Source organism: Schistocerca serialis, chromosome 8, assembly GCF_023864345.2.
Source record: "Schistocerca serialis cubense isolate TAMUIC-IGC-003099 chromosome 8, iqSchSeri2.2, whole genome shotgun sequence".
Lineage (NCBI taxonomy): Eukaryota > Metazoa > Arthropoda > Insecta > Orthoptera > Acrididae > Schistocerca > Schistocerca serialis.
Window position 1 is genome coordinate 252,840,835 of NC_064645.1, and position 27,633 is coordinate 252,868,467.

A 27,633-nucleotide genomic window follows, 5' to 3' on the forward strand; every position below is an offset into this window, starting at 1 on the left:
ACACTGCGAGGTGAGTTGGCCTGGCGAGGCGTGGTAACAGTTCACGTAGTAGTACCTAAGTAGAAGAGGGCGAAAGCCTTTAGACACCGGCGGCCGCTAAAATGTGTAATATACGTGCCACAAGGCATAGCAAAGTTCATTAGAGTATAAATACCTCGCCATTTTACAGTAATTTCACTTCTGTTACTATCACAGCTCTATCACCATGGGACTGTGATGCTTGGGCGGCATTCAGAATGCTGTTTGTGGACCACAGTTCGACTCTGCATCAGAGCAGTTTGCCCTGAAACCACGCCTGGAACCACCACCACATTGGGCCAGCACCATCCCTCAGAAGCAGTTAGCCAGCCATCAATGCGGGTCACTGGATCACTGACCAGCCCCTGCTGGACAGTACAGGGTGTGTGAGGCTAAATTTACACTGCTCGCGATGCGATGCGATGCGATGCCGAGCCGAGCGGAGCAATGAAGCGCTAAATCGCGTGACAATGGGCAGGTTTGGTTTAACAGTGGCAACAGAGCGGTGCCCGTTTAGACTGCAGGCTGGGCCGAGCGATGTGATGCGGTGCGATGCGATGACTCCGCTGTAGTCGCAACCGAGTTTGCGTTTCGCGCGAGTGTTCGGAGCGATTGCTTGTTTGCGCTTGCGTCTCCAGTAATTGCTTGCTTGCGATGGACGTCGAAAGACTAATTAACAATGTGCATGAACGCCCTGTGTTGTGGGACCAGAAAAATAAATATTACCACGATAGGGATTTTGTTCCCAAGCATGGAATGAAATAGCTGAAGATTGTGGAACAGACAGTAAGTACAAAAAAGTAAAATAAATAGCTACAAGACTCCAAGAAATAAGTAACACAAAAAACTTCGTTTATTTTCTAATTTTAATTGTGTATAGATACTATTACAGTATTTTGATAATGAAATGACGTTCACAATAGTTACAGTATTTGATAATTTCGACATGAAATACATTTGCATTAATGACTGTTGACATAATTTTTGAAGGCCTCTCTGACACTCATCGCTCTTCTTGAAGCACTATTGTTTGCTCTTTCATTTTGGAAGCATGCTGCTAAAACACTGTGTTCTGTTATGTCCTGGTCAATAGACAATTGAAGGGAAATGTCAGGCCCATCTTTATCGATTATTATATTGTGCAAGACGCAGATGCACTGAATAATAATGTCTGCCTGTTCTACAGAAGTTTCAATTTCCTTTCGGAGAAGACGCCACTTGCTGGCCATAATTCCGAAAGTGCGTTCCACCACCGTTCTAGCCCTCGATAACCTCCTGTTAAATAACCTCTTTTCCTCAGTCAGTGACAGTCCAGGGAAAGGGCGCATTAAGTTTTCCAGTAGCGGAAAGGCTTCATCTCCAACCAACACTAATGGGGCTTTTACTGAAGTACCTGGTAGTTCTTTCGGTGGAGGCCAGTTTTCAGTTTCGCTCAAAATATTATTGTACAAGTTACTTGCTCTAAATGTGCCACCATCTGATTGCTTGCCATAGCCTCCAATGTCAACTGCTATTAATCTGCAGTTAGCATCGGCTACAGCTAGTAAAGCAAGCAAAAAATATTTTTTGTAATTGTAATACATTGTCCCAGAATGAGGGGGACATTTAACCCGAACGTGCTTACCATCAATGGCCCCCACGCAATTCGAAAAATTCCAGTTGGCATACGTGTGTTTTGCAGCGGTTTGAAGCAGTGGTATAGTACGAGAAAACAGGTGTACAGGGCTCAGAATTTCACATATTGTGGCGCACGTTTCATGCACACATTGTGCGACTGTAGTTAGACCCATCCGAAAACCCATCCGAAACGACTGTGACAGTGCATGGAAAGACATCCCAACCGACAAATATCTGAAAAAGAATGAAATGAGCCTAATTGAAGGATGTGTAGGATCACCGTAGGATTTGCAGTTAATGTGCTAAGGACAAAAATTTATTAAGTATACAGTATACTTAATTATTTACGCATATTTTCACGTCTATATTTTCAGGCGAGGTACTGAAGAATAAATGGAAGAACCTACGTGACACTTTCCGCTCTGAACTCAAAAAAACTCGTGCTGAACGTTCAGGAGACGAAGGTGGCATGCCATCTTTCCAGTCCAATTGGCCGTGGTACGAGCTAATGACCTTCCTGACTGACATAATGACGCCACGGAAGACGAAGACTAATGTTCATCACAGTAAAAGAACAGCATCGCACACGACAACGCACACGACGACGTACCATTTTCACCAGCCCTTACAAAGAGAGAGAGAGAGTGTGTGTGTTTCAACTGATGAAACCAACCAAGTCAGCTCTTCAAGACTGTCTGTAAGTTCAGAGGGTAGCGTTTCGATGCCTCCTCCCTCACCCACCCTACACACAAACCAAAACAAGAGATCCAAAAAATCAACAAACTCTGAGTTGCTAAACATAGAGAAGCAAAAGTTGAAGCAAATTGAGCAACAAATGTCGAAATCAGAAACGCAAGATGACAGCTATCATTTTGTAGTGAGTTTGCTGCCAGCAATGCGAAAAGTACCACCAGCAGCTCAGTTGAGAGCCAGGATAAAAATTCAGCAAGTTCTTTTGGAAGAATTGGATCAATCAACCACTTCCACTGCACATTCGTTGATGTCACCCTATGCACCTGAAAACCCAGTTGAAATCGTAATTGCTGGAAATCCGCAAAATGAAATAGTCATTTCTGAAATTCAACCTGATGACATTGTTATTTCAAGCCACCAAGATTCTGAAAACTTTGATACTTAAGTGAGTGAACTGTGATGTATTTTACTTCTGATTGTCAACTACGTCAAAATTTATTAAAAGAAAGTTTGAATCTATCACAATTTGTAAATTTTTCATAATAAAATGATTGCTGTAAACTTAATATTGTTTACTTACCTGATGGTGATCATAACTTTCTCTTCAGGGGTAATAGCCATTCTGAAATTTGTGTTTTGCTTCTGTAATCTATTTGAAACAGACGACACTATATAATCAAATGTCTCTGTACTCATTCTGAAATAATTCCAGAATTTATCCTCATCTTTTCTCAAGTCACTGTACAAATGATGAAATTCTCCTAAAGCCCTCCTGTCCTTGTTGATTTCATGCACCCATTCATGACTGCGTTGAATTCTCAGAGCACTGTTTTCTTATAAAAAAGAATTTACAGGGTCGAGGAAAAACGACATCGTGTCGAGACTGCTCAATTGCTGGTCAGATCGCGCGTGCGTGTGCAATGTGAACGCTCCATCGCATTGCATCGCTTTGGCCATTATGCCTCGCCTCGCGTCGCGTCGCATCGCAGCACAGGCAGTGTAAACGCCGGAGACAAGCCGGACATGGAGCCACCGTGGAACACAGGCAATTGCATCATGAGCCACTGCTGGGTTGACGATCCATCCTGGCATCATTATTAGCGACAATATGCAGGAGATAGCTGGGTTCCTCAGCCTCGCTGCAACTTGCTGCAATTTATATTGAGCCATGGCGGGGGGCTACAATAAAATAGTTTGGAATTTCAGACTGTTTGATTGGCGGCGCGCGGCGACCATCTGCACCTCAGATCCACGAGCCATTATAAGAGATATAAACTGAAAAATCTTTCACGTTCGAAAATAAACTGATTCAGTGTTTGCAACGATTGTTACCAACAATTTTTAGATACAAATGTCTTGCTGTGGTACTTTCCCAGCAATGTCTATAAAGTAATCAGCGAAATTATTTCTTCTACTGTTAGGTGAACTTCCTCTTTTGGTTGATGGATTTTCATTGTCCAGATCACAAACCGTGCTTTTCAGTTCTCTTCGTGCGGTTCTAGGCGCTGCAGTCTGGAACCGCGAGGCCACTACGGTCGCAGGTTCGAATCCTGCCTCGGGCATGGATGTGTGTGATGTCCTTAGGTTAATTAGGTTTAACTAGTTCTAAGTTCTAGGAGACTAATGACATCAGAGATTGAGTCCCATAGTGCTCAGAGCCATTTGAACCATTTTTTCAATTCCCGTGACATTTTTCAGCCACCTTCGGTATGCAAATTTCGGTATGAATTCTTTGTACAAGTCTTCCACGCAGATTTACAAACTTTCTTTACTATTTTACACAGTGTTGTTGGCCAGTTCTCCTCTGATGATACAGATTAACGTGCAGCCACGTCCCAGACATCCTTAAAAGACGAACAGTTGATGCTATGGTTTTTGTTTTAGGGTTAATTCATCAAATTACTATACATTCATTTGAAAATAAAGAATTTACTTTCATCTGCTCTTAAACCCATAAACAGTGTCACGAACGCTCCTTTCAGCAGCCGCAAACTAAGTAGTGAGTGACTCCAAACTCTGCTGCTGCATTTCTTAGTGATTCATAAACGAAACAAGTAAACACTGCCTGCTTTCCTCTGCATATGTGCAAACTTGTTGGCTTCAGATCTAATACTACTGCACGATTATCGCTGCGATGCCGCCATGTGTGTATTGAAACGTTTTCTCATGCCGCTATCAAACTGTAAGCGCACGCTAACAAGGGAACAATCCAATCTGACATGCGAAACCTGTCCGAAATTTTTTATACAGGAAGAATACACTGAAAGCAAATCGATGTCGATATCAAACACGCTCCAATAATTTTTTAAAAAACGTTGAAAAAGTCCAAGATCATAGCTCACCAGGCACCTGGAAAAATGTACACTCCTACTGCAGCTACAGAAGACACCGCAGCCCCGCTGACAAACAGAAATTATACGGAATGAAAGCAGCTGTCAGAAGGACAATGAGAGATTCTTTTAACGAATTTGAAAGCAATATTTTATCTGCAAATTCTAAAAATAACCCCAAAAAATTTTGGTCATATGTAAAAATCTACGAACGCTACAAATAATTCAATACCTTCTCTTGCTGACAGCACGGGTAATGTAACTGATGATGATAAACAGAAGGCCGAAATTCTAAACCTAGCCTTCAAAAACTCGTTTATGGTAGAGGACTGCAGCACCATTCCCCCTTTCAATTATCGAACAAACGAAAGGATGGCTGACATAGTGTTTAGTGTATCTGGGATTGTAAAACAGTTAAGATCCTTTGACGCCAGGAAGGCATCTCGCCCAGACGGTACCCTGTACGATTTCATGTTGGCTATGCTACAAATATACCACCATTCTTATCCATCATCTATCACAGATCACTGGAACAGCAGAAAGTTCCACGGGATTGGAAGAAAGCCCAGGTCATAGCAATCTATAAAAAGGGTAGAAAATCGGATGCACGTAATTACCGGCCAATTTCACTGACATCGATTTGTTGTAGAATCATGATACATATTTTATGTTCAGACATAATGACATTTCTAGACTCTGAGAAGCTCATCTGCAGAAACCAGCTTGGTTTTAGGAAACTTTCGACTTACGAAAGGCATTTGACTCACTTCCGCACTGTCGCTTGCTATAAAAAGTGCGCGCTTACAGTCTATCCGATGACATATGGGGTTGGATAGAAATTTTTCTAACAGACAGGAAGCAGTATGTCGTCCTGAACGTGGTAACTTCGACAGAGACAAGTGTAACTTCAGGTGTGCCTCAGGGTAGCGTAATAGGTCCTCTGCTTTTTATGATTTACATAAACAATCTGGTTGATGGTATTGACAGCGGCCTTAGACTGTTTGCCGATGATGCTGTAGTCTACAGGAGAGTAGCATCACACGAAAGTTGTGAACAAATCAATGAGGACTTGCAGAAAATAAATGCGTGGCGTAATGACTGGCAGTTATCTCTCAATATTAGTAAGTGTAACCTACTGCGTATCACAAGGCGAAAATCCTCATTAATGTACGAGTAAAAAATAAATGCCCAATCTTTGGAAGCGGTAACGTCCGTCAAGTATCTGGGTGTGACTATTCGAAATGATCTCAAATGAAATGATCAGATTACCCAATTAACGGATAAGGCGAACTCTAGATTGCGGTTTATTGGTAGAATCCTGAAGTGATGCAAGTCACAATGCTCTATTGCTGCGAGGCTGCTGGACTGCAAAGGCGACATTTTTAAGAACATTTTCTTCGTTTTCATGGTATTAGCTAAGCTGCTTTATTCACTGTGCTGAATAGCGTGTTTCAGAATTATGATACGAAGAACAAACCTATGATGGTGCTTCCGCTCTTGCGACAGAATTAAATTGCCCGTTTTTTAAGGTCTGTAAAACCGTCGCTCCCCCAGCTCTTTTTACTCACTGCTTAGCACATCGTTTAAATTTAGTTTCGCAGCAGTGCTCTTCTAGTATAAATCCAAGGATTTTTTTCTCCATGCTTCAGAGCATTTATGCTTTCTTCCACCGGTCTTCCAAACACACAGCAGTTCTCGACAGTATTGTTCGTAAATGCGGTCCTTCGGACAGTGGAACGAGATGGAACTGTAACCCCGAGAATAATATATGCCATTCACGAAAATGCCTGACATTTCCCCGCTGATGACCTCGATGTTGAGCGCCCATAAACCCCCCCCCCCCCCCCTGACATTTCCCTGCAGACGGTGTGGGTTAATTATTACCAGGTTATGATGCGTCCTTCATTATTACCAACTTATGATGTACCCTTCGGTAGCTCGCAGTTGAGTATAGAACTGCGGAATATATTGTCTTCCTAGCACCTCACTTTGTCAGCTTAGGGGGCGTAATCGAAAGAATGACTGGGAATGGAATGGACCAAATTCTTCCAGAAGCTTTCAAACTATTTCGTCTAATTGCTACCATTCCTGCAACAAGTGCTTAGGCTGATACGAGTGTTTTTTATCTTAAACGCGTAAAGTGTGGCCCAGGATCATTCATCAGTTCTTGCTGTAACTCAGTTGGAAAACCAATACTTGAAAGCCGAGGCACAAGGTATGACGATGAAGTCGAAAGGTTTAGAAAGGAGCAGGATCGTACAGTTAAATTATTTCACAAATAACAACACTCAAACATCTGATCTACTAATTCGTTTGTAAATAAAAGTTTCATTAGTATTATTAGCAATAGTAGTTGTAGTACTCGTCATCATCATCATCATCATAGTAGTAGTAGTAGTAGTAGTAGGAGTGGTGGTTGTGGCGGTGGTGATGATGATGCTAGTCGTTAGGAACGCCAAGTATGCTTACATTAAAAGGGAAGTAAAGGGATTTTCCAGTATGTTTCTTGGCCTCCCCGGAATTTAGGTCCATAATCTGCCACTGACTGTCTGTGTATCGATCAACAAAAATGAAATGAAATGATCGTAAAGCATTGTTGGGCAGGAGGCCCCATCCGGGGAAGCTCGGCCGCTGAGTGCAAGTCTTATTTCAGTCGACGCCACGTTAGGCGACTTGCGTGCCGGTAACGAGGATGGTATGACGATGAGGACAACACAACACTCAGTCCACGAGCGCAGTAAAACTCCGACACAGCCGGAAATCGAACCCCGGCCCACTGCATAGTAGGCAAGCACGTTACCGCTCAGCGAAGCAGGTGAACGTCAAGTAACAGATGACACGGCACAGTGTGATCATAATTTGTGAAGTGAATGTCAGTTTCCATTGATAGTTTCTCTGATACAGTCGTTCACAATTGCTATTGGCTCGAATCTGCAACTCATTTAATGTACATGCCTTTGTGGCATCGCTGAAAGTCAGTAATGGTGATAAAACTCAATTTTCTGTGTGTTTCCTTCATATGTGCTTGTTAATAGCATCTACTTTGTGAAGCTTCCAGAGTTTCACAGCAGTGCGGAATGCCAACTAATGTTTTCAGCCTTGCAAAGTTGAAACATGAAAAACGTGACAAGCAATTGAAAGAAACTACTTCTGCTGAAGACCAACATATATGTAATTTATTAGTATTTATTTATATGTAATTTATTTGACATTCATTCGAATTTAGAATGTTGTCGGCCTTTTGTTAAACAAAGAAGGGAGCAAATGCTTAAAATTAAGCGGCGTGCAAAGTCAGTTTCTTCGCTTGTTTGGCCATATTGTCTGTAGCTGCTTTACAGTTCCTTGGGGTATTTTTGTTCGTTCTTTACAAGTACAAGAGTTTTAGTTGTAACAACAGAAGAAAAATATCCTCAAGAAAGTCGAGTTTCATTTCGTAAAATCTGATCGTGAGTTGTGCAAATGGAAGAAAGATATACAAAAAGTAGAAATATGCACCAAAATGAAACTCGAAAAACTATGAAAGAGAAACTATTTGAAAGCTTTAGAATTCCTCGTGAGATTCACTACACCGTTAATGGTACTGAGGCAGTTCTGAGAGAGTGAGCCCTCTGAATTGTAAATAAGATGAACATTGCTGATTTCCACTCTCCTTCGACCTGGTTAAATGAATTCAGGAAGTTACACATAAAAGAAATCGCAAACATACGAAGTTCACTTCAAGTAAAAGTGTACAGAACATGTCGAATGGTAATATGGGTTGACACAGAAACATTTCCACAATCAAATAAAACTAGAACTCATAAAGGAAAGTAATTGCATTCATAGTAATTGAAACCTTACAATTTTGGGATTTACGAAACAGTGATGGCATTTATCATTTAAAAAAAATTACGTCCTTTAAATGGCATCCTCCTGAACGAATACATTCGTGAAATCTGCTGTGGAGATTCCTCATTGACCACTGCAACATCTCAGCTAGGATATGGTGAATTGCATCCCGAATTCTCTGTTGTAACTTATCCAAGGTTCTTAGTCGAGTTGTGTAGACTATGCTCTTGAGGTAGCCCCACAAGAAAAAATCAGAAACGGATAAATCTGGCGATCTACGGGCCAGGGAATGTTACCAAATCGTGAGATCACACGGTTGCTAAACAATTCTCATACATATGTCACAGCTGTGCACTGTGTGAGTCCCTCTGTCCTATTGAAATCTGGCTTCTTGAACATTCGGAAAGTTGTTCAATGCAGGAGTAACGAAAGATCGTAACATCTCCGCCTAACTAGATGTTATTGTGTTTCCCCTGTTCATTTGCGAAAAAACACGGTCCAATAATCCCACGTGATGAAACATCATATCATTCTGTCACCTTACTAGCTTGTAAAGGGCGCTCATGAACATCATTAGAATTTGTGTTTGCCCAGTAATGGTAGTTCTGTTTATTTACATAACCTGTGAGATGAAATTGTTCCTCATCTTGTTTAGAAATTCATCGTCATTGTTTATTTTTGTTATTTGTTGACAGAATCCTAATCGTAGCCAATAATTGTTGTCCTTCAATTGTTGCACCATCTGTAGTTTGTACGGATGAAATTTTAAATCAAAATGAAGAATTCTGCGAACACTCTCCTGGGACATACCAACCATAGTGGCTTGCTTACGAACTGAATGCCGTGTGCTCCTTCGGTCAGACTCGCGTACAACATCAATGTCCACTGGAGAATGCATACTTCTTGGTCGTCCTGTTGGTTTCTTCTTGACGGCAGATCCAGTCTCTTCAAAGTTATTAATCCAACATTTTAGCTTGTTTCGATGGAACGGCATCATGACGTTTAAATTTAGAATGTCATGATGTGATTTATTACAAAAACATCGGAACTCCCCCTGCGCCACTACCAAACTATCATTGTTTTTATAGAACATTTTTATGGCTGCTAACACGCGCTGTTGTCCGCTCCACTGATCCATGATTACTGAAATGGCGTACGGTTAATCGCTTACTGTCACGAACCCGCAGTGCTGCCACCAGCCCTTGGCTGCCGCTACTCATTTCCAATATTCCCGTTATTCTGTGTCACCCTGTGCTATAGAGAAATTCGTAGCTTACATGAAGACAAAGCTTCTTGTAATCCACTAAAATGATGTGTATAACGCTAGTCAGTCAGGTTACGTGCAGGAAATGTGTGAAAACCGCACTTTATCATTTCAAGTGAAGTTTGTAGCAACGAGCTTGAAGCATGAAAGAGCTTTATATCCATCTTCAGGAAGATAAGGGAAATTAGGACCAAAAATTTTAAAAAAGGGCTTTTTAGTCTCTATAATATTGTACTCAATGTAGCAAAATCTGGAAAATGGTGAAGAATAATTTTCAATACTGCATATGAAACGTCTTTGTACTAGCTGCAGAAAATAATTCACTGTAATTTTCATTACTACATCCGAAACGTCTTCTTGCCAGTTGCAGAAAATAATTCATTGCTTTCGTTGGACTCTTGGTCTGGGCTTAACAACACCTCTGTCTTCAGGAGAACGACAAGAAGATTGTTAACGTAATACGATTACCATTTGGAATTAATAAAGACACTTGTCAACAGTGTAAATCACGTTTCAGAAAATTGTCAGACAATATTGTTTCCAATAGCTGTGTGTCATATCTGCGGAACAATAATGTCAAAATTTAGTCATTTGTGCACCGTCAGTTTGCATGACCACGTGTTATGAAACTGATGCAGTATGCCTGGTAGGCAGACCAATGGCCACGACTATTTCTTACTCCATCCCAAATCTGACTGAATATAACTAGTAATAACTGTGGAGAGCCTGTATGCATCGACTTTTCTTTTAACAGGCGTCTTGTGTAAGGAAAGTGTTAGTTTTTGTCATCCAGTAGACACTTCACATATTTCTGACAATTAGTAGTTAATAAAGTATACGTAATTTCAAAAAGTTATCATATGAACCGAGCTACAGGGATTGTTATAAAATATCTCATGTCACCAAATTAAAGTCACGTTTTGTAGAAATCGTCGGTAATGTTACATTCAGTCACAGTTCAAGAATATTGCTCAAGTGTATGGGACACGTAGCAAATAGGACTAATGGGGGATATTGAATGTATACAGCGATGAGAAATACGAATGGTCGCAGGATTGTTTTATCCATGGGAGTGTCACAGAGATACTGAAGGAACTGAGCTGGAAGTCTCTCGAAGATAGACGTAAAACAAATTCAGGAAAGTCTATTAACGAGTTTAAAGAAAACGGCTTTAAATGATTACTGTAGGAATATACTATAACCCCTACATGTCGCATACTTTAGATCGTGAGAATAAGACTAGAATAATTACTGCATAGACAAAGGCATTCAAACAATCATTCTTCTCGCACTCCATATGTGAATAAAAAGCAAAAAACCTTAATAACTGGTGCAATGGGACGTACCCTCTGCCATACACCTCATGATGGTTTGCAAAGTATAGTAAGTAGACGTTCCTTTCCTCTGCTAGTCACTTACGTAACAGTTACATCTACAATATTAGCTATAAATATGAACTGCAAGTTTAAAAAAAAAATTAACGATCTGAGACATTTCTGGTATGGTTTAAGTGCTTAAAATTCGGGTGTGTGCAAGACGGGTGAGGAGCCGTGCGGTGGGGACAATGCGCGCCTACCCCATCCAATAATGACACCAGAAACAGCGCGTCATGATTCCACGAAAGTGGAAGACACGTGCAGAAGTAAAAATAGTTTTAGAATGTTTACGTAAACAAAACTGAAATCCTCATACGCTTTAACACGGTTAATAAAGATCGTACCATATCTAGTTTTTAAATATTCTCAGCCAGTAATGAAACATAAATTATTTACTTCTAACTCAGTAATCTTTTTAAACAAATTAGAATAGTTAATGTTTATGAGCTTCTTCAGTAGAGCCTCCATTTATATATATATATATATATATATATATATATATATATATATATATATATATATATATATATATATATATATAAATTGTATTAAGATTAAATTGTTCGCTCAAAATTATATGTTGAGCACTGTAACAGGACATACTCCTCTAGCATTACCTTTCCTCAACAGGAATATTAATACAAGGGAGACAGGGAAAGCAAGAATACAGGATGATGAGCCGGCTGGTGTGGCCGAGTGGTTAAAGGCGCTACAGTCTGGAACCGCATGACCTCTACGGTCACAGGTTCGAATCCTGCCTCGGGCATGGATGTGTGTGATGTCCTTAGGTTAGTTAGGTTTAAATAGTTCTAAGTTCTAGGGGACTTATGACCACAGCAGTTGAGTCCCATAGTGCTCAGAGGCATTTGAACCATTTGAACAGGATGATGGCATCACCATCGAAGCGAATGGAAACTTGATAAACAACAAGCCAGAAGTCGAAAACATTTTGAATAATCATTTTTTAAATGTTGTAGAGAAAATAGGATCTAAATGTTCATTAGAAGAAGCAAGGCAGTTAATGGAAGAGGCCTTACCCACACCATTTGATACAATTGAAATTCCACCCACCCCTCCTGCTGAAATTAGGAAGATAATAAACTCTCTCAAGAATAAAAGCTCACATGGAATTGATGGCATTTCCAGCAGGATAATAAAAGCTTGTTCCCAAGAAATAAGTGGGATTCTTAGTCACATATGTAATAGCTCTCTGAAGCAGGGTATGTTCCCAGAAATACTGAAGTATGCCATTGTTAAACCACTGCATAAAAAAGGGGATACGTCTGATGTCAACAACTACTGCCCAATCTCTCTTCTGACTGCCCTATCCAAAATTTTTGAAAAAGTAATGTATTGTAGAGTAGCTTCACACCTTTGTAAGAATGAAGTTTTAACAAAATGTCAGTTTGGTTTCCAGAAGGGTTTTTCAATGGAAAATGATATATATACTTTCACTAATGAAATATTAAATACTCTGAGTAACTGGAAGTCACCCGTTGGGATTTTTTGTGATCTATCAAAGGCTTTTGATTACGTAAATCATGGAATACTTCTATATAAGCTCAAGTACTGTGGTATGAATGGGACAGTGCTCCAATGGTTTAAATTATACCTAACTGGAAGAGTGCAGAAAGTTGAAATAAGTAGTTAACATAATACGCAAAAAACTGGTGATTTCTCAAACTGGGGATCAATCAAGAATAGGGTGCCGCAAGGTTCAGTCTTGGGTCCTCTGCTGTTCTTAATATATATTAATGACTTGCCATTCTGTATTCATGAAGATACAAAGCTGGTACTTTTTGCCGATGATACTAGTATAGCTATCACACCCAACAGACAAGAATTAACTGGTGAAATTGTAAACAATGTTTTTCAGAAAATCATTAAGTGGTTCACTGCAAATGGGCTCTCATTAAACTTTGACAAAACACAGTATATACAGTTCCACACAGTAAATGGAATGACACCATTAATAAATATAGACTTCGATCAGAAATCAGTGGCTAAGGTAGAATACTGAAAATTTCTAGGTGTATGTATTGATGAGGGGTTGAACTGGAAAAATCACGCTGAGGATCTGCTGAAACGTTTGAGTTCAGCTACTTATGCTATTAGGGTCATTGCAAATTTTGGTGATATACATCTGCGTAAATTAACTTACCATGCCTATTTTCATTCTATGCTTTTGTGTGGCATCATATTCTGGGGTAACTCATCATTGAGTAAAAGAGTGTTCATTGCACAAAAGTGAGTAATCAGAATAATTGCAGAATCTCATCCAAGATCATCCTGCAGACACTTATTTAAAGAGCTAGAGATCATCACTGTAGCCTCACAGTATATATATTCGCTTATGGCGTTTGTTATTAACAATCAGAACGAATTCAAAAGTAATAGCAGTGTACATGGCTACAACACTAGGAGAAAGGATGGTCTTCACTACTCAAGGTTAAATCCAACTTTGGGTCAGAAGGGGGTACATTATGCTGCCACGAAAGTCTTTGGTCACTTACCTAATAACATCAAAAGTCTGACAGATAGCCATATAGCATTTAAGAGGAAATTAAAAGAATTTCCTAATGGTAACTCCTTCTACTCATTAGATGAATTTTTGGATATAGTAAGTGGGTAATTTCCCCAACCCCCCACAAAAAAAATATTAAGTGTCATGTAATATTTTGTGTAATGTAATATCTTGTATAGAAACCTTTTATTAACCTGACACATTCCACATCATTTTGAAGTGTCGTATTCATGATCTATGGAACAAGAACTAATCTAATCTAATCTAACCCGCAGCAACTAAGCCCTTACCGCAAGGAAAGGAAACAATACGAAACATAAATAAAGTTAACGACATGATGAGTGCCAGATTGTTTTCGGCATTTCTTTAGGTTGTGATATTTTTACAAAAACATTCCAAACCACGTGATCATTCGCGTTTACTGTCATTATTTTCTGTTCGTGTCTTACTCTTTCTCACTTACATCTTATGTGGCTGTGTTAGTGACAATTTCATCGACATTGGAACTGTAATGTGAATGTGTATCGAAACAATATAATAACCAGGTGTATTTCCTTACAAAATGAATGAAAGGTATAGTATAAAGTAATTCAGACTCCTTGAAAGGAAGGTCGAATAAAATAGTTGAGATGCCAACTCAACTTTTCTTCACAGGTATTTCTGGTGGTTCACAAAGATCACTCCTGGAAGCTGTTTCTACTTCCCAATGCCACGCATGCTTTGTTAGCATGAATTTCCTTGTAACAGCAGGATTACCAGTACGGGACTCACGAGATGGACCAGGAACTACCTCGTCACTAATTTTAATAACGTATTGCACAGTAAAAAACACTGAGGATCGTGAAATGCGAAACAGTAATAAAGCAGACAACAATGGTTAACTCCCACTATATGAACAACACATTTGACCAACAATGTGGTGATCCTGGCTTCGTCCTGTTCCCTGTGTATCATACGCACACTATGACCAATATAAGAGAGGATATAACATAATTCTTGCCGACAACTGAAAAATACAGTAATTGAAAATAATTTTGACATAGGATTTTCTAAAGGAGAATGAATGCGTGTGAGAGATGTCGATTGTTATACAAAGCGAGATCGTAATTCTTTACTTGGATGCGTGTAATGCGAATTTGTATACGTGTTGCAGTTTAACGATCACAGAAATTAACAACAAACTCTGCACTTTCATGTACGATTTAAATTTCACACCTACCTGTTTGTGTCTCAGATCCATCAACACGAGTGGATCGTAAAATAAGTATTTGTCACTTTTCAGCTTTTCCATGTCTTTGTCACTGATTGCTTTAACAGCGAGAAGCTGATTCACTAAGTCACACATCGTTCTGAAAGTAAGTTACCGCCTAGCCTGAAAAACTTAAACTCTACAGTAGTAGATTACAGTTGCATTAGAGATCCTATGTACACACACCGTTGTCATGGCAACTGTTAACCAGCACTTTTTTTAGGTACTGCAGTAATTCTAAAATTAAAGAGTAATTTTCATCTTCTACTTTTTTGAAGGAAACAAAACGCTACATTGGACCAAATATGATATCTTTATCGATTTTTCCTGCATTTCCTGTCTGTGGACTTTGTGAAACGCCGGAAGGCTAGTGATATAATGTCTCGTAGCATAGTCCAGTGACAAACGAGCCCCTCCAAGTGCGACATTACGGAACATTTTATTAGCATGATTTCATAAGTTCCGTATTCTTTTTGACATAGCATTTGTGAAGCTACAATTTTCGTTTGGGTGTCGATACCCAGCCGAGGCACCTAGGCCAAGTTTCGCAGATATGCGAGTTTACAGTATTGACTAGCGTATCTCTTTGGCAAAGATATTTTGCTCAATGTTTTCATGTTTTGTAAACAGACATGAGTGGGGAAGAAACGAAGAAGGTGTTTTTCACAGACGAAGAATGGGATAATATCGCTCTGTGCTTAATCCAACAAAGCCAAAGGCTGAGAGAAAATATTATCATCCCGCAAAATTTAGGACCTGTTAGGATCAAAACGAACGAAGAAAAATGGGTTGAAGCGGCGTTTGAAAGTTGTCCGTTTAAGACTTTGATGAGCTGTGTCGCTGGTGTGTAAGCAGTGAATCTCTCTCTTTCATTTTCTTACGGGGAAAATCATGGAACTAACATGCCAAGTTTCTGTTTTCTAGGTTATGGTTTGGGCGCTGCAATCGGTTTGTTTTCTGCAAGTGTAAACCCGACAATCGTAGGACCAGATGCAAAGCAACAGACTGCGAGGGAAGTTCTGCGTGAAATGAAAGGGACGACTCTTAGCTATGCAAAAAATTTTGCTCTTATTGGAGCACTCTTTTCATCTGTGGAGTGTGCTATAGAATCGGTGTGTCACAAAACAATGTTTTAATTAAGTGTAAAACTTTATTAACCAGAAGAAATTTTTTAATATGTAAATAATAATTTTCTTGAGAATACAATTAACATTAACAAATCAGTCAGATAATTTACTTCCGATTTTCATTTTATTTTTATTCTTAATTAAATTAGATGAACATTTAGCTTTCAGTGGTGTTTTATGTGAACCATCTACATTGTTTACGATTTAGCCTTGATATTTATACGTCAATTTAATTCCACATAAGTTAAATACTGCGATAATATCTGCTACTGAAAGTACTCATCCTCTGGGACTAATAGCTGCTAATGAAAGGTGATCAGTAATTTCTTGTTTATTTCATGCACAATGCATATTGTTGTGCTATCAGTAACATTTCATTTTGGGAATATATTAACAGTGTGTACATAAAGGGAAGTAATCTCATGCTCTCCTTGTATCTGAACACAAGTGGAATGAGAAATGTTATAATAATGTAAGTAGCTGACTCAGGTATCTGAAAGATAAGCTAAATACTGGAACTGTGCTTCACAGTCAGTAGGACTAGCTGAAACATAAGACAAATAATACTTCACTGTCATATAAGAGTCACTGCAAAACTTCAATGGTTATTATGCTCCTCATTACAAAACAGATCATCTTCCAAAGATTACTTAATTTATGATGTATTATTTTGTGCATATCATTGGCAGCCTAGTTGTAAGCAAAACTTAACCAAATATACCCGGAGTTGCCTACAAAGACCATTCTTTTTGTTTGATGCTTTTTTGGTTAGGGTTGCGATGAAACAAAATTTTTTGCATGTTCTTCTTATTCAGTTTCAACTATGTTGTATGATTTGCCAGATTAATTTGCATGTCTCAGTCAGTCCTGCTACATTGCCTCCACACTTGAAAAATTATCCTTCATGGTACTACACTCTAAAAAAGCACCATGAGGCAATTATCTGAATGGAACGGAAATCAGTAGATGTGACATACATCAGTTTCAGGAAACTGGATGATTTATTCAAGACAAAGAGCTTCACGAATTGAGTAAATCAGTGGTGCAATGGTCCACCTCTGGTCCTTACACAAGCAGTAATTGGGCTTGGCATTGGTTGATAGAGTTGGTGGATTTGCTTGTGAGGAATATCATTCCAATTCTGTCGAGTTGCCTTGCTAAACCATACCTTGTCCAGCAAGGCCACTGGATCCCTCCCCAATTGAGAAACCTTGGCAGGGCCGTGCAATCATCTCAGGATTTTGACAATCTAATGTACCAGTTGGATAGAATTTGGCATGATATACCTCAGGAGGACATCCTAAAACTTGATCAAAGCCAAGGCAAATAACTGCTTTCATAAGTTTCAGAGGTGGAGCAACAAGTTATTGACTTTCTCAATTTGTGAAGCTCTTCTCTTGAATAAATCATACAATCTTTCTGAAAAATTAGTCATTTGTTTGCCTGTGCATGTATATCACATCTACTGATTTGCATCCCATTTGGATAATTCTTCTTTTTGTGGTGCATCCTTCTTCTTCTTCATCATCTTCTTCTTCTTTAAGAGTGTGTGTGTTGACATGTCCAGTATCTTGATTAGTGAGATTGTCCACTAGAAGAATGTTTGAAATGCATTTCATCATTTAATTTTGGAGTGTCAATTCTTCCCCTAGCACTCAGATATTATAATATGTTACATACATGACTAGTCTATGCGGTAGTGTACAGTCACTGTAGTGCTTAAAGTGTGTCCTCCATAAAGATTTGTACACTCACAATACTGCTCTATTTCAATAACGAGTAAAGATCATTTATTATGAAAAGGACAGACCGCTACTCACCATATAGTGGAGATGTTGAGACACAGGTAGACACAACAAAAAGACTTATCAAATAGGTAAGCTTTCAGCCAAAAGTACTTCCTACTAATTAGAAAACAATCACACACACTCATGCAACTCACACACACATGACCACTGTCTCTGGCTGCCGAGGTCAGACTGCAACCAGCTACACATGATGGGTGAATCAGTCTGGGAGGTGGAGGTCAGGAGGAGGCTGGGGCAGGGACGGGGAGGGACAGCATTATACGGGTGGGTGATATGGCTGGAGAGAGCGTAGGGCAACAAGGTGCAGTCTGGAGGGCGAGGAGGGATGGCGGAAAAGGAGAGAAGTAAATAGACGTGGGCCCATTGGTGGAGTAGAGGGCTGTGCAATGGAACAGGCAGTAAAGGGGATAGGTGGACGGCAGACAGTTACTAACAAAGTTTGAAGCCAGGGGGGTTACAGAAATGTAGGCTATATTGCAAGGAGAGTTCCCACCTGTGCAGTTCATTAAAGTTTGCGTTGGTGGGAAGGGTCTAGATGGCACAGGCAGTGAAGCAGTAATTGAAATGAAGGATGTTGTGTTGGATGGTGTGCTCAGCAACGGGGTGGTCCAGCTGTTTCGTGGTCACAGTTTGTTGGTGACCGATCATGCAGGCAGATATCTTGTTGGTTATCATGCCCACATAGAATGCCGCACAGTAATTGCAGCTTCGCTTGCAGATCACATGGGTAGTTTCACAGGTAGCCCTGCATTTGACGGGATAGGTGATGGTAGGGACCGGACTGGAGTAGGTGGTGGTAGGAGGATGTTTGGGACAGGTCTTGCGTTTAGGTCTCTTACAGGGATGTGATCCATGAGGCAAGGGGTTGGAAGCAGGGGTTGTGTAGCAATGGACAAGAGTATTGTATAGGTTTGGTTGGTGGTAGAGTACTACTGTTGGAGGGGTGGGAAGGGTAGTGAGTAGGGCATTCCTCATTTCAGGGCACGATGACAGGGAATTAGAAATGTGATGGAGAATGTAATTCAGTTGTTCCAGTCCTGGGTGGTCCTGAGTCACAGCGGGGAAACCCCTATGTGGCTGGATGGTGGCACTTTTGGAGATAGGGTGTGACGGGAGAGATAAGGCAATGGTGATCTGTTTTTGTGCAAGGTTGGGAGAGTAATTACAGTCTGTGAAGGCCTCAGTGAGATCTTTGATATATTTCAAGAGGGACTGCTCATCACTACAGATGCGACACCCGCAGGTGGTTAGGCTGTGTGGAAGGGACTTCTTGGTATGGAATGGGTGGCAGCTGACGAAGTGTGGGTATTGCTGGTGGTTGTTAGGTTCGACATGGACAGAAGTATTGATGTAGCTGTGTTTGAAGTGGAGGTCAACATTGAGCAATGTGGCTTGCTGGGTTGAAGAGGACCAGGTGAAGCCAATAGGGGAGACAGTGTTGAGGTTCTGGGGAAATGTGGGAAGGATATCCTCACCCATGATCCAGATCCCTAATATATCATCACTGAATCTGAACCAGGTGAGAGTTTGGGAATCTGGGTGATTAGAAAGGATTCCGGTAGAAATCCCATGAATAGATTGGCTTAAGATGGTGCCATACAGGTGCCCATTTCCATACCCCAGATTTGTTTGTAGATGATGCCTTCAAAAGAGAAGTATGTTAATATTGTCATTATTCCATCCTGGATTTTCCATTGTTTGTAAAAATCATTTATTTATTTGCTCTTTGCCCATGGACACTACCTGCTAATGTTCAGCTGAAGTACTGGATATGTTATACCATTTTATAGACTGACAGACAGGCTAAGAGAGATGTATCACCCGTGTTTCGAATGCATTTAACTTGTTAAATTACGTCAAAGTTCAAATACAGTATATATATGTTAAATGTACAATAAAGGAAAACATGATTACACCTTACAGGCATCTATTACAATATAATATCTGACATCTAATTTCATTTTTTCACTCCTATTGTGTGTGTGTGTGTGTGTGTGTGTGTTTTCTCTGTGAGATAAACACTTAATGATTTTTACAAAAACAATTCATTATTTTTATTTCCATAGTTGAATTCTGTAAATCATTAAAAAACCTTTTGCCTGCTTCATGTGGAGCACTTGCTTTCAGTTGGAGATTTCACTGTCTTGTGTGATAACTATTCTTTCCTCCTTTTGCCTGATCATTTAGTATTCATTAATGAGCCTAGTACCTCCACCATTCATTTCCCAAATTCAGCCAAATGGCATTGACCTTTCAGTCAGCAAGGATTAGAAACATAATTTCCATTTAGTTTTCTGCTGATAGTGTCACTTTTGTGGACTTGGGCAGATTATTTGTGGTACTGCTTTTTTGAGTCCATTTGTATTCATTTGGTTAACAATTTTTTTTATGGAAAATTTACTTTTTAATACCAGAAGTGTATGCATGTTTAAATTTCCCTCTCATGGAATATAATATAGGGGGTCAAAAGGGTAGTAAGTAGACCTGTGTGTGCATTTCCTGCTGGTGGAAATGTACTAATAAAACTCAGGAAATGCCATGTATTCCTATCAAGTCCAGTGCACGCACATCCGTACCACGGCCTATGGGCAATGGTGCAGTTGGTGTACAGGGTTAATTCTTGCAGGTGTAAAAAACGAGTTCCCGGCACTTTAAAATGAGAATCTACCAGCAAGGGAGCCAACTCTAACAGAAAACATTGGCATTCCAGAATCATTGGGGGGAAGGGGTTGGGCTGACAACCTAACCTGTAAAAATCAAATTTTACGAAACCTAATGAAGAGATAGCCAGCCTGACCTGTTTGTGATGAACTGGCAGATGTCTCAAGGACTTGAGACTAGAATGGGGCTCTAAGGAAATTACTTACTTGATCAGCTGGATGAGTACTGACTGGATATTATAGCTATTCAAGAGGTGAGATGGTTAGGTGGAGGAATGGTACAGGAGGAGGATCACGTAATATTTTACAGCTAACAGAAAGAAAGATCACATGTTTGGTACTAGTGTTATTGTAAATAAGAGAAAAATCTTACTGTGGATTCCAAGGCAAAACACATAGATTGTGCAGACTCGGCATCAGAGGGAAATTATTCTACTGTAATCTCATGGGTTTTCATGCCCGAACGGAAAAGAAGAGTGAAGATGAGAAGGATGCTTTTTATGATGAGTGGTATGAAGTAGATAATGGATATGCGAGAGGAGACTGTAAGATAATTTTTGAGTAAATCACTATTGTGTTTTATGTACTGAAATGTCATTAATGTAAACTGGTAGACTCATAGCTTCAAATATTAATCCATTTATTGAGATTTGAGTTTTGTTTGTTTCCAGCAGATGACATCTGATTAATGACTTGATTGTTCTCTCTGTAAACTTACACTGGTCCTTTTGCTACCCTTTGAAGCTCTCTTAATAACAGCTTTAATGTTAATGAGGTCATTAAATCTCAGCAAAAATAGATTTATTTCATAATCATTTTGCCAGTTATTATTCCATTTCATTAAAATTCTGTGTTCAACACTTTTTTTTATCAAAAGTCAGTTTTGTATGAAATCAGTGATTCAGTTGTGAATCTTTCTCTTCTTATTTACAAAAAAGACAGAAATTACTTAGCCATGTATTGTTTGCATAAAATATTTATATGTATTGCATACTGATCCAGTATGCTTCACTGAAGAGGATTATTTTTGTTTAAGTATCGAGGAAAAAGTGACTGGCAGAATGGGACATATGCTGGTGGAGCCACTGGTGCATTGATAGGCTACCGTGGTAAGTCATTTTCTCTTCACAGTCTGAACCATAAATAATTGTTCATTATTATGATTAGTTCTATCAAATTGTGTTAATTGTATTCTAATATATTTAAATTAAGAGCTCCCCATTCCTTACTGAGTATCTCTCTCCCCCACCTTACACTCTCTCTCTCTCTCTCTCTCTCTCTCTCTCTCTCTCTCTCTCTCTCCCCCCCTCTCCCTCTCCCTCTCCCTCTCCCTTTCTTCCTCTCTCTCCCACACACAAACACATAACACATACATCCACACACAAGTGTATATATTGCAACACAGCACAATTCTTGGTCTTGCATTTCTTATGTATAGACCATCACAGAGACTCTTTTAGGCTTAATTGTGTCACCCACTCTCATTTCCTCACATACTCCACAGTAAGGAGTTCACTAGTAGTTTTAAAACCCTGATGTTGGGAGCAGACAGAATTGTTGTGGTTCTGTGGAATGACCAATGTCCCAAGTTCAGCAACTGATGAAGTTTGAGGTCTATCAACAATTATGAAAAGGATAGATTGCTACTCATCATAAAGATGAAATGTGGAGCGTTAGACATGCACAACAAGAAGTCTGTTACACAGAGCTGTCAGCCAAAACCTTCTTCAGAAAAGAAGGAAAACACACACACATTCACACAAGCAGGCACCCCTCATACACACAAGCTCTCTGCTCAGAGTTGCCAGAGATAGCAGTTGTGTGCATGAGGTGTCCCTGCTCGTGGGAATGTGTGTAGTTAATCCTTCCCTTTCTGAAGAAGGCTTTGGCTGAAATCTTGCTGTGTAGTAGTCTTTTTGTTGTGCCTGTCTACAGTCTATCCTTTTCATAATTGTTGACGTTTCAAGCTGGACTTTCCATTGTTTGAGGCCTGTTGTGTGTTTCCATCACTGCTAGGCAAGAATAATGTGGTTTTGTCCTCTTTTTCTGCGTTCACAATACAGTGAGTTCAGCCTCCAAATTTTATGTAGATGTTATTTAATGCATCCATTGTTAGATAAAATCTGGGCGGATATGGTTCATTTAGTATACCAGTGGGAATGCAGGTGAGTATATATGTACCTCACTATAATATTGTCCTCGAGTAGTGCCAGATCTTTTCCATCCACACTCCCATGCATTTCTTGGTGCTTCCTTGAATTATTATAAAATTTGAGTAGGGTATCTTATCGTACACCTGACTGCTCACAAAACTGCATCTTTTGCTTATTTGTCAGCAATTTATAATTTAGGTATTTTCAGATGTTCTTACGATAGTTATTGTACTTCCTGCTGTTTACTTTCCACAAACATATGCAGCTTCCATACATTTTCCCCTCGGGGGCTCAGCATTCATTTGCTGCGCATGTGCTTGGGACCCTGGTGCTCCAGAGCTGGGGACTGGTAAGCACCACCAGTCCCCTGTCACCATAAGCTCTGGGCATGCTTTACAGCACAACAGTGGAATGTTATAGATCATAAAAAAAACTCAATTTCAAGGTGTACTGCACTGCAGTGAGATGCCTGGCTGCTGAGAGGCACAAAGGATTCTGTCTAGGTGGACTCTTATCCCCTAACTGCTCGTGAGACCAAGATGGAACTCTAGAAATGTTCTCCTCCTCTTCATCCTTCTCCCAGTGGAATGGGTGGGCCGCTGGTAGGTAGCTCCACCCTGTCTTAACAAGAGGGCTCATATAGGAAATCCTTGTGACTCAGGGATTATTCAGAGGTCTTCAGTTTCTCATAACAGAACCCATGCTTCTGATTTCTAAAAGAAAGATGACCCCTTTCTGTATTCAAAAAGGTTGAAAGAGCATTGCTGGCACTTTAAAATCAGTCAAGTGATTGTGAAATGGAGCACTGTTGGCTGAAATGTCTAGTTCCCAACAAATACAGAACCTCCAGAAAGCTAAATGCCTCAGGGAAAAGACTACTACACAGCGAGATTTCAGCCAAAGCCTTCTTCAGAAAGGGAAGGATTAACTACACACATTCCCACAAGCAGGAACACCTCATGCACACAACTGCTATCTCTGGCAACTCTGAGCAGAGAGCTTGTGTGTATGAGGGGTGCCTGCTTGTGTGAATGTGTGTGTGTTTTCCTTCTTTTCTGAAGAAGGTTTTGGATGACAGCTCTGTGTAACAGACTTCTTGTTGTGCATGTCTAATGCTCCATATTTCATGTTTATGATGAGTAGCAATCTATCCTTTTCATAATTGTTGATAGACCTCAAACTTCATCAGTTGCTGAACTTGGGACATTGGTCATTCCACAGAACCACAACAATTCTGTCTACTCCCAACATCAGGGTTTTAAAACTACTAGTGAACTCCTTACTGTGGAGTATGTGAGGAAATGAAGCAGTACACACCTTGAACTACAGCAAAGGTGTTGTGTCAAGCAGAGATCTTGTAGTTATTCCCTAAGAGATACTGAAAGCTGAGTGGGCCCAAGAAGGGACTGTTGACATACAAAATGTAAGGAAAAGAGTGCATGGTGATCTAGTCAAGTTAATTACATTTAACTCCACAAAACTTTCAGAGCACATCAAGGCAGGTTTCAAAAGCATGCAGCTTTATGTCGCCAATCCAATGTGCTGTTTTAAATGGCAGCACTATGGGCATATTACTCTCAGTTGTAAGGGCAAAGCCATTTGTGGCAAATGTTGTAAGGGCACTAATGAAGGGGTTTGTTGTTCATCTGCCCTGAAGTGTGTCAATTGCTCTGATGATTACTGTGTCTGGCATATGGATTGCAGTATCTACCTTGCAGAAAGAAAGATACAGGAGCTGAAAACAATGAGGTGTATCCCATATGATGAGGCCAATAAGATCTGTAAGTCCGCACAATCTCCGACATTGACTGCATCTTTTGCTTCAGCCGTTAAAAAGCCTATTCCTATATTGAGTGCCACTACACAAATTTTTGTTGCTAGTGTCAGCAATACTGCATGCATTTGCCAGTGTACTTGTAATGCTGCAGTTGTTTCAGAGCCCATAGCCCTCCTGAGAACACCAAATAGAGCCACAGTTGCAAACTTTGCAGAGCTCCTGGTTCCTTCAAAGGGGTAGTCTGGTACACTATCCACCATTGCCTCTACCAGTGCTATTGAAGTTTCTACAAAGCTTTCCAAGACTAAAAAAAGAAAACAAGAAACTTCCACCACTGGTGAAACAAGCAGTAAACCATTACACCAGGTTGCCATCATTTGACCTGAAAGTTCTAGTGCTTCTGCTTCATAGCCAATGGAATGTGAACCTCCACCTGTTCCAGGCTCCCCACTCTGGCACAGAGACAGATTGAAATTGCAGCCTCCATGATAAATTGCTCCCGTACTACAGTGGGACATGAATGGGTTCGGGACTCATGGAAAAACTGAAACTCCTAGCACAGGCACACATCCTGTGATTGCGTTTACAGGAAACACGTTTTAAAGCCACTGACACCTGTGTGCTATGGAGTGATACCCTTCACCTTAAGGATGACCTGACTGGGGAAAGAGCCGAGGGAGGGCTTGCTATGTTTGTCACTAATGCACACCAGTCCTCTGCTCTCCCCTTGGTTACTGACCTGCAAGCAGCAGCTGTTGAAGTTAATGTTTGTCAGATCATCACTATCTGCTCACTGTATTTACCTCCACACGATGCGTTAGATTCAAGGTCTCTTATGGACCTTGTCGAACAACTCTCCTTATCATTTCTCCTACTGGATGAATTCAGTGCCCATAATCTATTATGGGACACAAACTCAACTTGCCGTAGGGGTCGAGTTTTGGAGAGCATGATGATGTTTCAGTAGCTGTGCATCCTCAACACAGGCAATCCTACTCATTTCTTGGCCAGCAGGCGAGATGTGCTTCAAGTGCTTAATTCCATGTCTTCCAATTCCTTGAGTGACCTTCACTTTCCATAATGCTTTTATCCAGGAGATAAAGTAGTAAGAATGTCCGTACACCTTCCTCCACCAACAAAGACTGGGGAAGGTGGTATTCTCTCCCACCCTACATGCTATCACCTCACTGTTGAGATACAGTCATGCATCAATGGGAAAAAGAATGGCTGGAAGTGAACACTTGGGGTATTAACGGGAACAAAAGGGCGAATGGGGCTGTGAAGGGAGAATGTTGTTATCCTCAGATACTTCAGCGTCCCATCCCCCCTACATGGTATTGCTTCACTATTGAGGTACATACTTTGACAGGAAGAAGAATGACTGGAAGTGTGTAGTGAAGTGCACATCGTGGCCAAAACATATATCAGATATCTTGTATGAAGTCAGTTGACAGATACAACCTTCCATCCAGTCTCTCGCTCACCAGCCTGATCTTGAAACTGAAAGCGATAGATAGACAGTGCAAATGTATATTAAAAAAAAAAAAAGCATTTAAAAATGTAGGCCTTCATGAAGACACTGCTAGACAAATGTTTCACTCCCACACACGCAAATATATGACACTGAAGTAAGCAGAAGACCACAAATAGTGCTGCATGTATGGAAAATAATGCAAGTCACACCTGTTTACAAAAGAACCAATATAATTAACGTCTATTTGTGCAGGACCTATCTAGTTCAAAATTTATGACTTTCCTAGTGGAGGAGACCTTTCTCTCAAAGAATCGGCACAGATTTTGCAAAAGACCACATACCTGAAACCCAGTTTGCTTTATTCACATAGTATATTTTGCAAATAGTAGATGATGTATAAAACAGTCTTTTTCTTTCTTGCAGCTGGCTTGAAGGCAGCAATCATTGGCGCAGCTGGTTTTGCAGCATTCTCCACCATTATTGATTATTATATGAATAGATATTGAATAATTTGTTAAAATAAATGTTGTTATGTTTTCTGTCTTTGTTATTCCTCCATCCTATTCCATTACAATTGATTTTCTTACTAGAAAGTGAAACACCTAAGTGTATATAAAACGCTAACGTTATTGGAAACAGCTGTTTATTGTAGCCTATATGTTGTGCCAACAGCTTCTATCCTTGCAGCAACAATTAATTCAGCTAGTGGCTGCTGTTCTATAACATCCAATATCCTCGATATTTTATTACAATTAAAAATTCCCCAGGGGCTGGGAAGTACACACCCTATATCTCAAAATGGTTCTCAAACCATATACACACATCAAGTGTACTACAGATGTGTTTTTTGTTATAAAGACAAAGAATCTTAGGTTTGTGTAATGAGTTGAAGGAAAAAAATAGACCACAGTAAATCAAATGAAGACAAGTATATTATCATTTATGTAGAGAATAATTTGGAAATAAACTTATTTACTGTGGTAATATAGATTTATTGCCTCCCCCACCTCTCTCAAGTTCCCCTTAGTCACAATGTTTGTTTTTGCAAGCTCTCTCCATTACCAGAACTAGTCTGCTGGAAGAGTCACACACAGCATAAGAAATGCTACACAAAAAGAAAATTTTCAGGATGCAAATTTCCTCCCTTCATATATAGAGGATAGTCATAAAGCTTTAATTATCACCTCATTGAGTAAAAATAAAGTTGTTTGTTTGTTTTCAAGCACATGGCTATATTGCTTGTACACACTGAAATCACCACACCACAGTACACAAGCATGCCCCTAGAGGAGTCGAAACTTGTACAGACCATTCATAAAGTGGAGAAATGTGCAGTAATTCATTTTTAGCTGCAGTGGAATGTAGCAGCTTTGTCAGGCCGATCCAAACAGCTAAAGAAGTGATCTGACATGGCTCGGCACAGCTGCAACACCTCCACTGCTGCTGCAAATGATTCATTACACAATACACCACCTCATCAATGGGCTGAACAAGCTGTGACATGGAGATTCCAGTCTGTGCCCAAACTGCAGACATGTACCTGATAACAAAAGGTTAGCAATCATATGGAAAGGATAGATTGCTAGTCACCACATAGTGGAGGCACTGAGTCACAGACACGCACAGTGAAAACAATAATAGGAATATTTAAGCTTTCGGACAAAGTCCTTCCTCAGAAGTAGAACTCCTCACTCATTCAGTGTAGCAGTGTAGATGCAGAACAGTTCTCTCCCCC

The 27,633-nt window shown here is 40.1% G+C and overlaps 2 protein-coding genes across 2 annotated transcripts in view; one reads left to right on the forward strand and one right to left on the reverse strand.

Annotated features, from left to right (window-relative positions):
- The window catches only part of LOC126416582 (uncharacterized), a 213,791-nt gene extending 198,736 nt beyond the window's left edge, over positions 1-15,055 (reverse strand). The window contains exon 1 of the mRNA XM_050084332.1: positions 14,870-15,055. Within this exon, the coding sequence (XP_049940289.1) occupies positions 14,870-14,995 (126 nt within the window). The 5' untranslated portion in view covers positions 14,996-15,055. The remainder of the gene's footprint in view (positions 1-14,869) is intronic.
- Positions 15,056-15,481: 426 nt separating this feature from the next.
- On the forward strand, positions 15,482-26,437 carry LOC126416612 (mitochondrial import inner membrane translocase subunit Tim22). The gene is made up of 4 exons (XM_050084369.1): positions 15,482-15,742; positions 15,824-16,011; positions 21,531-21,603; positions 26,322-26,437. The coding sequence occupies exons 1-4, from the start codon at positions 15,532-15,534 to the stop codon at positions 26,402-26,404; spliced, it is 555 nt and encodes a 184-aa protein (XP_049940326.1). The 5' UTR covers positions 15,482-15,531; the 3' UTR covers positions 26,405-26,437.
- The last annotated feature ends 1,196 nt before the right edge of the window (positions 26,438-27,633 follow it).

What these genes read in the sequence shown, in the direction of transcription:
- LOC126416612 (XM_050084369.1), top strand. Translation starts at nt 15,532, where the DNA reads ATGAGTGGGGAAGAAACGAAGAAGGTGTTTTTCACAGACGAAGAATGG. An exon ending in TTTGATGAGCTGTGTCGCTG is followed by an intron (nt 15,743 to 15,823) that starts GTGTGTAAGCAG and finishes TCTGTTTTCTAG; the next exon opens with GTTATGGTTTGGGCGCTGCA. An exon ending in TGCATTGATAGGCTACCGTG is followed by an intron (nt 21,604 to 26,321) that starts GTAAGTCATTTT and finishes TCTTTCTTGCAG; the next exon opens with CTGGCTTGAAGGCAGCAATC.